Source organism: Salvelinus namaycush, chromosome 39 (genome assembly GCF_016432855.1).
Source record: "Salvelinus namaycush isolate Seneca chromosome 39, SaNama_1.0, whole genome shotgun sequence".
Taxonomy (NCBI): Eukaryota; Metazoa; Chordata; class Actinopteri; order Salmoniformes; family Salmonidae; genus Salvelinus; species Salvelinus namaycush.
This window is the reverse complement of record NC_052345.1, coordinates 18,550,358-18,562,494: the sequence shown is the minus strand read 5'-3', so window position 1 is coordinate 18,562,494 and position 12,137 is coordinate 18,550,358. Positions and strand designations below refer to the sequence as shown.

Below are 12,137 nucleotides of genomic sequence, written 5' to 3'. Positions count from 1 at the left end.
TTGCTTGACATCATGGGAAAATCAAAAGAAATCAGCCAAGACCTCAGATTTTTTTTTTTGTAGACCTCCACAAGTCTGCTTCATCCTTGGGAGCAATTTCCAAATGCCTGAAGGTACCACGTTCATCTGTACAAACAATAGTACGCGAGTATAAACACCATGGGACCACGCAGCCGTCATACCGCTCAGGAAGGAGACGCTTTGTCTCCTAGAGATGAACATACTTTGGTGCGAGAAGAGCAAATCAATACCATAACAACAGCAAAGGACCTTGTGAAGATGCTGGAGGAAACAGGTACCAAAGTATCTATATCCACAGTAAAACGAGTCCTATATCGACACAGGCCGCTCAGCAAGGAAGAAGCGACTGCTCCAAAACCGCCATAAAAAAGGCAGACTACAGTTTGCAACTGCACATGGGGATAAAGATTGTACTTTTTGGAGAAATGTCCTCTGGTCTAATGAAACAGAAATATAACTGTTTGGCCATAATGACCATCGTTATGTTTGGAGGAAAAATGGGGAGGCTTGCAAGCCGAAGAACACCATCCCAACCGTGAAGCACGGGGTGGCAGCATCATGTTGTGGGGGTGTTTTGCTGCAGGAGGGACTGGTGCACAAAATAGATGGCTTCATGAGGATGGAAAATTATGTGGATATATTAAAGCAACATCTTAAGACATCAGTCAGGAAGTTAAAGCTTGGTCGCAAATGGGTCTTCCAAATGGACAATGACCCCAAGCATACTTCCAAAGTTGTGGCAAAATGGCTTAAGGACAACAAAGCCAAGGTATTGGAGTGGCCATCACAAAGCCCTGACCTCAATCCCATAGAAAATGTGTGGGCAAAACGGAAAAAGTGTGTGTGAGCAAGGAGGCCTAAAAAACCTGACTCAATTACACAAGCTCTGTCAGGAGGAATGGGCCAAAATTCACCCAACTTATTGTGGGAAGCATGTGGAAGGCTACCCGAAACATTTGACCCAAGTTAAACAATTTAAAGGCAATGCTACCAAATACTAACTGAGTGTATGTAAACTTCTGACCCACTGGGAATGTGATGAAAGAAATAAATTCTGAAATAAATCCTTCTCTCTACTAATATTCTGACATTTCACATTCCTAAAATAAAGTGGTGATCCTAACTGACCTAAAACAGTGAATTTTTACTAGGATTAAATATCAGGAATTGTGAAAAACTGAGTTTAAATGTATTTGGCTAAGGTGTATGTAAACTTCTGACTTCAACTGTATATTTCAGGTATTTATTTACAATACAAAAAAATACAATGTGACTTTTTATCAAATGGATCAGAAGATAATGCCAAAATAATTTGTGAGGTTTCAAATACACACAGTACAAGGTCAAAGGACTAGATAGGTGGAAGCAATAGGATAGCAACTCCACCTAACCAACCAGAGAACTACAGTAGAGATCACTATCATGTCCTTACAAACTACCCAATCCTCTCAGATCTGCCAGAGGGAAATCAACAAGGAACTGAGCAATAGAGGCCTAGCGATCTGAATGGATTTGGGCCACAGAGTAACCCGCAGCCGGATGCCGCTCATCTTTCTTCCTCTAACGAGGAAGTTGGAAGGCACACGTGTCACAACTCCTTTGTGCAGTTAGCAGGAGAATCTACTGATCTCTCGTCAGTCCTCACAAGTTCCTCTCCGCACAGCTTCCGTCCACCACGTCTGGGCACCGGCAGGTGAAGCCGCCGCGGCGAGGCAGACAAAGGTGTGAGCAGCCTCCGTTGTTCGAGCAGTAGTTATACGCTGCGGGAGACATTTGGATAACATTACCATCATTCACAGGAGTTTCTAGCCATTTGGCACAATTGTACTTGAAATTGTACTTTGATATCAAATGCCCACTACGTGTGGTCTGAATGAGAATAAGAGCAAACCCCACCAAAAGCAGCAGTAGGCATATTCACAGTGCTATAACAACATACACAGCTACATACTCGTACACTAAAAAGTGTTCAATTGATAACATGTGACATTTCACACACACAAAAAAACATTCACTGTATGTTCTGGGAGTGTTTAAGACACCCAGAGTACTTTGAAAAAGAGAGTCAGAACAGATTTACACTGTTCTTGGTCATGCGGTCTTGATTATGCAGTAATGTAACCCAGACTGAGGGCTCTATTAAAACCTCTACAGGATCGGTGGGTCCCCATCGGGACAATTGAGCTAACATAGGCTAATGTGATTATCATGAGGTTGTAAGTAACAAGAACATTTCCCAGGACATAGACATATCTGATATTGGCAGAAAGCTTACATTCTTGTTAATCTAACTGCACTGTCCAATTTAGAGTAGCTATTACAGTGAAATAATACCATGCTATTGTTTGAGAGTGCACAGTTATGAACTTGAAATGTATTAATAAACCAATTAGGCACATTTAGGCAGTCTTTATACAATCTTTTTTTACAGAAATGCAATGGTTCTTTGGATCAGCCTAAAACTTTGCACATACACTGCTGCCATCTAGTGGCCAAAATCTAAATTGAGCCTCGGCTGGAGTAATACATTATGGCCTTTCTCTTGCATTTCAAAAATGATGGTACAAAAAAAAATATTTAATTTTTTTTTTTTTTTTTCTTTGAATTATCTTTTACCAGATCTAATGTGATATATTCTCCTACAACAATTTAACATTTCCACAAACTTCAAAGTGTTTCCTTGAAATGGTTTCAAGAATATCCATATCCATGCTTCAGGTCCTGAGCTACAGGCAGTTAGATTTGGGTATGTCATTTTAGGCGAAAATTTTAAAAAAAGGGTCCGATCCTTTTAAGAAAGAAATGAAATAAAAATAAAAGTATAACAAATAATTAAGGAGCAACAATAAAATAACAGTAGCGAGGCTATACACAGGGGGTTCCGGTACAATGTGCGGGGGCACCGGTTATTCAAGGTAATTGAGGTAATATGCACAGTTGAAGTCGGAAGTTTACATACACTTAGGTTTTTCAACCATTCCAAAAAAAAATTGTAATCAAACTATAGTTTTGGCAAGTCGGTTAGAACATCTACTTTGTGCATGAGACAAGTCATTTTTCCAAAAATTGTTTACAGACAGATTATTTCACTTCACTGTATCACAATTCCAGTGGGTCCGAAGTTTACATACACTAAGTTGACTGTGCCTTTAAACAGCTTGGAAAATTCCAGAAAATGTTGTCATGGCTTTAGAAGCTTCTGATAGCCTAATTGACATAATTTGAGTCAATTGGAGGTGTACTTCAATCAAAAGAAATCAGCCAAGACCTCAGAAAAAAAACTGTAGACCTCCACAAGTCTGATTCATCCTTGGGAGAAATTTCCAAACGCCACATTCATCTGTACAAACAATAGTACGCAAGTATAAACACCATGGGACCATGCAGCCGTCATACCACTCAGGAAGGAGACGTGTTGTGTCTCCTAGAGATGAACGTACTTTGGTGCGAAAAGTGCAAATAAATCCCTGAACAACAGCAAAGGACCTTGTGAAGATGCTGGAGGAAACATGTACAAAGGAATCTATATCCACAGTAAAATGAGTCCTCTATCGACATAACCTGAAAGGCCGCTCAGCAAGGAAGAAGCCACTGCTCCAAAACCGCCATAAAAAAGCCAGACTTTTTGGAGAAATGTCCTCTGGTCTAATGAAACAGAAATAGAACTGTTTGGCCATAATGGCCATCATTATGTTTGGAGGAAAAAGGGGGAGGTTTGCAAGCCGAAGAACACCATCCCAACCGTGAAGCACGGGGGTGGCAGCATCATGTTGTGGGGGTGCTTTGCTGCAGGAGGGACTGGTGCACTTCACAAAATAGATGGCATCATGAGGAGGAAAATTATGTGGATATATTGACACAACATCTCAAGACATCAGTCAGGAAGTTAAAGCTTGGTCGCAAATGGGTCTTCCAAATGGACAATGACCCAAGCATACTTCCAAAGTTGTGGCAAAATGGCTTAAGGACAACAAAGTCAAGGTATTGGAGTGGCCATTGCAAAGCCCTGGCCTCAATCCAATAGAAAATTTGTGGGCAGAACTGAAAAAGCGTGTGCGAGCAAGGAGGCCTACAAACCTGACTCAGTTACACCAGCTCTGTCAGGAGGAATGGGCCACAATTCACCCAACTTATTGTGGGAAGCTTGTGGAAGGCTACCCGAAACGTTTGACCCAAATGAAACAATTTAAAGGCAATGCTACCAAATACTAACTGAGTGTATGTGACCAACTGGGAATGTGATGAAAGAAATAAAAGTTGAAATAAATTATTCTCTCTACTATTATTCTGACATTTCACATTTTAAAAATAAAGTGGTGATCCTAACTGACCTAAGACAGGGAATTTTTACAAGGATTAAATGTCAGGAATTGTGAAAAACTGAATATAAATGTATTTGGCTAAGGTGTATGTAAACTTCCAACTTCAACTGTATATTTCAGGTATTTATTTACAAATTATTTTGGCATTATTTTCTGATCCATTTAATAAAAAGTCACATTGTATTTTCTTGTATTGTAAATACAGCTTGCAGCTGTGCTTCCCTTCGTAGTCCGTAATAGTTTGCAAGCCCTGCCACATCCGACGAGAGTTGGAGCCGGTGTAGTACGATTCAATCTTAGTCCTGTATTGATGCTTTGCCTGTTCCCTCTGGTTGCATATTGAACATGCTGGTATGAAATTAGGTAAAATGGATTGAAGTTTCTCTGCATTAAAGTCTCCGGGCACTAGGAGCGCCGCCTCTGGATGAGCATTTTCCTGTTTGCTTATGGCCCTATAAAGCTCGTTGAGTGCCGTCTAAGTGCAAGCATCGGTTTGTGGTGGTAAATAGACAGCTACGAAAAATATAGATGAAAACTCTCTTGGTAAATAGTGTGGTCTACAGCTTATCATGAGATACTTTACCTCAGGCAAGCAAAACCTCGAGACTTCCTTAATATTAGATTTCTTGCACCAGCTGTTGTTTACATATAGACACAGACCGCAACCCCTTGTCTTACCGGAGTCAGCTATTCTATCTTGCCGTTGGACCGAAAACCCGACAGCTGTATGTTATCCATGTCGTCATTCAGCCACGACTCGGTGAAACATAAGATATTACAGTTGTTAATGTCCCGTTGGTTTGATATCCTTGATCGGAGCTCATCCATTTTGTTATCCAATGATTGCACGTTGGCTAATAGGACTGATGGTAGACAGGGTTTACTCACTCGCCTACGAATTCTCAGAAGGCAGCCCGACCTCCGCCCCCCTTTTCTCCATTTTTTCTTCACGCAAATTACAAGGATTTGGGCCTGTTCCCGAGAAAGCAGTATAACCTTTGCGTCGGACTCGCTAAAGAAAAAAATCTTTGTCTAGTTTGAGGTGAGTAATCGCTGTTCTGATGTCCAGAAGTTATTTTCAGTCATAAGAGACGGTAGCATTATGTACAAAATAAGTCAAAAATAAGTTACAAACATTGTGAAAAAACAAACAAATTGCACAGTATATAGTGTTTAAATGTGTGAGGGATTTGTGTGGGAGTGACAGTGTAGTGTGTGTGATTGAGTGTGTATATGGTGTGTATATATAGTCTAGCGAGTGTACGTAGGGTCAGTGCAAGATAGTCAGTGCAAATAGTTTGGGTTCCATGAATGAACTATTTAGCTGAAGCGTTACAGAATGCGCGCTTGAAATTAAAGGTCATTTCCAATTGAGTCACATATGCAGCGTTTACCGTGAATGCAGTCTCCGCTAACGTGGGAAGCTTGCCTTTAAATTTCAATCACGCTGTAACTCTGAACTTCCGCGATACGGATTAAATAGAGCCCTGAGAGAGGCTTTCACAGGGCCAGGTACAGTCCAATCAAACCATTTGTACCTCTGCATTAGCTTTAATGTAAGGCAGGGACTGCTGTATGTTTAAACCTAAAACCCCTTGAATCCAAATCAAAAAAGACTGTCTTGATGAATGGTTTAAAAGCAGTTGGCTGGTGGTTCGCCATCCTAAAGCCTTTAAATCACACAACATCGGGCGTCATTTTCCTTTTTCAACATCGGCCGTAATTTCACGACAATTCTGCATGTTGAATGGCCACCGTTCGTCGACACTCATTAGGCGATCTACAGCACATAGCCAACTAACTACACTATAAGTCCCTACTATACTACTCATACTGTACACAAATTAAGTCCAGAAAATAAGAACAGACCACCATGGTGGATTGGATCAGACCAGATAAATCCAGCGGGAGCACAGATGTATGAACATGGCAGACGGTGCACATTCCGCCAGACCCGAGTAATTGCATCCAGACCATGTGAGGATATATATGTAGGAAAGGGGGGTGGGAAAAAGTGAATCTCTGCATAGCCAGCTGTAACATTACAGTTATGAGACTCTCAGCTGTATCCATGTACAGCTGTGTATTTAAAGCTATGTATCCAACTTGACTAATTCTGCTTCAGTGCTATATAACTAGTCTAGAACCACAACCATCAGAGTTGGGAATAGAATTGAACATAAATTCAGATCACATACGTATGTGTTTATTGTATAGACCTACACCAGTGGTCCCTAACCAGTCGATCACCACACATTTCTGTAGAAAAGCCGACGATAAAGGCATAAAGGGTCCCTTTTTTTGTGTTGCGCTGTTGGCGGTAGGTGCACTTGATTCAGAAGCCCTGCGCACCGGGATACAAAGTGTTCCTATTTTGAACCTTTTCATTTGTCTGCCTACTGCCTACCCTGTGGACCAGGAGATCTCTGGCGAAATTGAGTGTGCCGACTGCGTTGGCCAATTGGATAGCTCAAATCACTGTGCCTACCTACAGCTTCCACGACCCTAGCCTATGAGAGATTTCATGACTTTTAAAACCATGACCAGCGAGACTGTCAAATAATTCAGCAAAGAGAGGCTGTTTTTTTGAGTGAGTTCACGTCTGAGTTTTATTCAGCACCGTTAACACTGTTTTTTTTCGACACTATTACGAAACATAAAACGTGCTTCTCTCTACTTCCACTCGCGCTGTAGCTGCAATGAATGAGTAGCCAGGTGTATCGATAGCCCTGCGTTGTTATTGCTATTAGCAGCTTGTCGTGTCTGTTTTAATATCAAGGAATATTTCACTTTCTCGGGTCATTGGAAAAACATTAACTTGTGCCTGAGGCAGATGCAGTGCGACTCGAGTTTCGCCATCAGGTGGAAAACTGTGTCACGTCTCTCTGGTCAGCCTCATCAGAGGACAGGAAGGAGGGACCATGAGAGGCAGACCCTCTGCTGAGGCTAATGCCATGTTCAAAACAACTGGGAACTCGGAAGTCTCAGACTTCCGACTTCAGTGCGTTCAAGACAAATGGCAAATCTGGAAAAAAGACCCGCCATCCAACTCGGAAACTCTGGTCTCTTTCTAGATCTCCGACTTTCCGACCTGATGTTCACGGATGTCATAATTTGACCTTGTTTTTTCAGAGTTACCAGTCTTGAAAGCATTATGACCATCAGATGCAGGTACCTACAATCAGTACAGTCAAATAAAAAAGCTAATTATTTACATTTATGCTCAGCTGTGCCTTGCAAGCGCTACACCAACTGATCTATTTTATTATCAAAGCTCGAGTTTTGAAATATAATATGGTCTGAGAATAACAATATTGACAGGCCAGGCATATAGCCAATATGCTGGGATAATGTATTAGGACTACTGCACAAACCTCATTCCTACAGAACTGTTTTTATTAGGTTAATGTTATATTTTTTAAGTCATGTTTTTAAAAAATCTGAGTGGTGGATCTCAGCTTGCTTTTGACTACGAAAGTGGTCTTGACTCAGTCTAGGTCAGTGGTCACCAACCTTTTCTATCTCCAAATGGCACCCTATTCCTTATATAGTGTACTTATTTTGACCAGAGCCTATAGGGTGCCATGTGGGATGCAAACCAAGGCTATTGAGAGAGTGAGGAAGTGTGAGGAGGCTTACCTTGTGGGCATTGAGTTGGGGCCGTGGCAATGCCGTACACTCGCGAACGCTTCTGTGGCAGAAACTCGTCCGTCTCTCTGTCCGTTGTGCGGTCCACGGCTACCACCGCCTCCCTGGCAACAGCAAACGACATTATCAGAACATTTTCTAAACATTCGCTGGGCCCCCTCGGGACCACACGCCAACGTTTGAGCCATGTTCAGTGCTATAAAATACTTAAGTAATAATACTTTAAAGCTGTACATTTTTGGGGGTATCTGTACAATACTTTACTAATCATATTTTTGACAACTTTTACTTCACTACATTCCTAAAGAAAATGATCTACTTTTTACTCCATACATTTTCCCTGACACCCAAAAATACTTGTTACTTTTTGAATGGTTAGCAGGACAGAAAAGTGATCCAATTCACACACTTATCGAGAGAACATCCCTGGTCATCTCTACTGCCTCTGATCTGGCAGACTCACTAAACACAAATGCTTAGTTTGTAAATGCTGTCTGAGTGTTTGAGTGTTCCCCTGGCAATCTGTAAAGAAAAAAGAAAATGGTGCTGTCTAGTTTGCTTAATATAATGAATTTGAAATAATTTATACTTCTACTTTTCCTTTTGATACTTATGTATAATTAAAACCAAATACTTTTAGATTTTTACTTAAGTAGTATTTTACTGGCCAACTCACTTTTACTTGACTCATTTTCTATTAATAAATCCTCTTAAGGATCCGCCCCTTTTTTTCAATTTTTGCCTAAAATTACATACCCAAATCTAACTGCCTGTAGCTCAGGCCCTGAAGCAAGGATATGCATATTCTTGCTACCATTTGAAAGGAAACCCTTTGAAGTTTGTGGAAATGTGAAAGGGATGTAGGATAATATAACACAATAGATCTGGTAAAAAATAATACAAAGAAAATTAAAAAAAACGTTCTTCTTACCATCATCTTTGAAATGCAAGAGAAAGGCCATAATATATTAATCCAGCCCAGGTGGAATTTAGATTTTTGGTCACTAGATGGCAGCAGAGCAAAGTGCAAAGTTTTAGGCTGATCCAATGAACCATTGCATTTCTGTTCAAAATGTTGTATCAAGACTGCCCAAATGTGCCTAATTTGTTTATTAATAACTTTTAATGTTCAAAATTAGGCACTCTCTTCAAACAAAATCATGATATTCTTCCACTGTAATAGCTACTGTAAATTGGACAGTGCATTTACATTAACAAGAATTTAAGCTTTCTGCCAATATCAGATATGTCTATGTCCTGGGAAATGTTCTTGTTACTTACAACCTCATGCTAATCGCATTAGCCTACGTTACCGATCCCGAATAAGTTTTAAGGTATATTTACTTTTACTCAAGTATGACAATTGTGTACTTTTTTCACCACTGGTGTCATGACGTTGGCCTGGGGGTAGGTTTATGACAGTCGTAAATACCTCTTTCCCCCCTCCCCCGTTCCTCTCCCTAGTCTACTGATGTGACATTAGAAAGCCCCTTTGGTTAACATAGAGATTCTGGGAACATCAGAAGTTGGGGGGAAATGAACTATATTCTGGTAATCCGACCAACTGAACATATGCGGTGGTACTTAAGGTATATTGTGTCAGTTCGGTTGCCCTCTGACACATTCTCATCAATGATAGAATGACATAAACTCTACTGTGGAAAGTCTAAACCTCAGAGGTATCTGATTCACATGGAATTGTTGTTTAATTGAAATGTTTGAATATGAAACTATTTGTGAAGAGATTAAATGTAATTTTAGCTTCCAAATGAGAGATTTGGGTTTTCATAAGTTTGGGCCTCTGCTCAACCAGGGGCCCGCCCCTGTGAAGAGACATGGGTTACAAACTTTTCAGACACACCCCTCTCCCTCCACTATATAAAGCCATTGACAAAAATAAAACTTTCTGTTCCGGGTACATTAGGATGACGATCCGATGTCAGAATAGTTCAGATAATAACTACAGAACTAAGCCAACATCAGCATGAACTTTGGTTGTGAATGGTATGAACTTTGAACTCGTATTCACTACAGAAGTGATACCTCCTAGCCGTTGAGTTAGCAACAGCTGCTACAAACGCAGGTTAGGAAGGACAGTCAGAGTATCCCGTCTACTACACAACGACGTTACTACGACAGTGACCACCAGAGACATTCTTCAAAGGACAGAGGACTCGGTTTGGCAACCCGGTCTTCCATCTACCACCAACCTACTGAAGCGCAGCTCAGAGTAAATATTTATTGCATTTTCCTTTTCCAAATGGGCGGTAATTTAGAATGCATAAGATACTGTATTTACGATAGCACAGCTTCGCCTCTGTTCCAGTCTCCCGCTCTTTCACTAAAATCCAGCCCCCTTTCCTTTGTGTAACAAGCTGTCATATCTGTTCCGCCCGCTAGGGACGTTTTCCTTTATGACGGCAATTTGTAATCAAGTTATGATTTAATTGTGTATGTGTGATTCTGTGTGATTAGTTAGGTATTTAGTAAATAAATAATTAAACCCAATTTTGTATTGCTGATTCAACTTGTTAGCCAGGATTCTTGCAGATAACCAAGAATTTACAACTTTCAGAATATGAGACTGAAGTAAGATGACGATTAATGTTGACTGCTATTGACGTAAAATATTACTAAATCTTTAAGAGTTTATTCGGAAGATAACAGCTCTATAAATATTATTTCGTGGTGTCCCTCTCTAGTTAATTACATTTACATGATTAGTTCAATCAGGTAATATTAATTATGGAGAAATTATTTTATAGAATAGCATGTCATAGCAATTAATCTAGCATAGCCAAAGACACGACACTGGTCACATCAAATAAACATATTGTCATTAAACAAATGTGGACATTTATGAGACAGTCACGTTTTTAAATAAATAGTACTCTTTCAAATGGCTATGAAGAAAGAGAGCATACACCTCATACTACTTTGAAATCTACTACCATTCTAATGAAGGCTCTTACTCTATTGACTGCTGTGAAAAAAATACATTCTACATGACAAGAATCCTTTCTATCATTCATTGCCAAGGGTTTTGATTTATTTTCATGAATCTTTTGAAAATGGGCAATATATTGACCTGGTATATACAAATCTGAGCATTTTAAGTAATGGGAAATGGATGCATGCTCATGAAATAGGTGTGTATGAATGAATGAATGAATTAAACAAATCAAATTGTATTCGTCATGTACACAGCTTACAGCAGGTATGGAAGGTTATTATTACACATCATTAAATATCTTTAGGCAAAAATTACAGACAGTAGCCGACAATTAGCAAATTAGAACTCAAATTATTGACATGGAATTTATTTTTATATGATTTAAATATATAGGGATTTGAAGCCTATAGTTCTAGACCTACTGTATTTCTATTTTAATGCAGTCATCATGTTTTAATTTGAAGCACCTTCACTTGTTTGTAACAATTGCAAAGACATTGGCGACTTTGTATTTCTGTTCAACTTCATTCTGCAGTTATCGTCAGTCACAGAGAGAGAGATAGGCCTAAAAATCTTGATTCTATGTATAGCAGAGATTATATGTGTATAGTAGGATAATCTACAGAAGGGCAGTCTGTAAATAACAACCATTTTCAAGAGCAACTTTAGTAAGAATAGTTTTGGGAAATAGCTTGGAGATTTAACGATGCTCCTACCAAGGTTCAAACGATGAACTTAGCCTTAAGATGCTTTTGGGAAACTGGTCCCAGGTGATCATACCTTCTCCAATCAGTGTAGTAAAGGTTCCTCCCATGGGATACGATGGCGAAAGGATACTGAATCCCCTCCACAATAGTCCTACGGTTCCTACCACCGGGGTCCATACACTGTACCTTACGAGTACCTGTAAAGTTTTTTTTTAAAACACATACAGCAGTCAAACCAACATCCCTGCTGTTAGCACCAGTGGTGTAAAGTACCTAAGTAAAAAATACTTTAAAAAGTACGACTTAAGTCGTTTTTTGGGGTATCTGTACTTTACTATTTACATTTCTGACAACTTTTACTTTTACTTCACTACATTCCTAAAGAAAATAATGTACTTTCTACTCTATACATTTTCCCTGCCACCCGAAAGTACTCGTTACATTTTGAATGCTTAGCACAGGAAAATGGTCCAATATATGCAAGAA

The 12,137-nt window shown here is 39.8% G+C and overlaps 1 protein-coding gene across 1 annotated transcript in view; it reads right to left on the bottom strand.

Annotated features, from left to right (window-relative positions):
• Nucleotides 1-1,221: 1,221 nt before the first annotated feature.
• LOC120032978 (nidogen-1-like) overlaps nt 1,222-12,137 on the bottom strand; it is a 69,543-nt gene continuing 58,627 nt past the window's right edge. The window contains exons 18-20 of the mRNA XM_038979253.1: nt 11,725-11,848; nt 7,983-8,095; nt 1,222-1,781 (exon numbers count right to left, since the gene is read on the bottom strand). Coding sequence (XP_038835181.1) covers nt 1,663-1,781; nt 7,983-8,095; nt 11,725-11,848 — 356 coding nt within the window. The 3' untranslated portion in view covers nt 1,222-1,662. The remainder of the gene's footprint in view (nt 1,782-7,982; nt 8,096-11,724; nt 11,849-12,137) is intronic.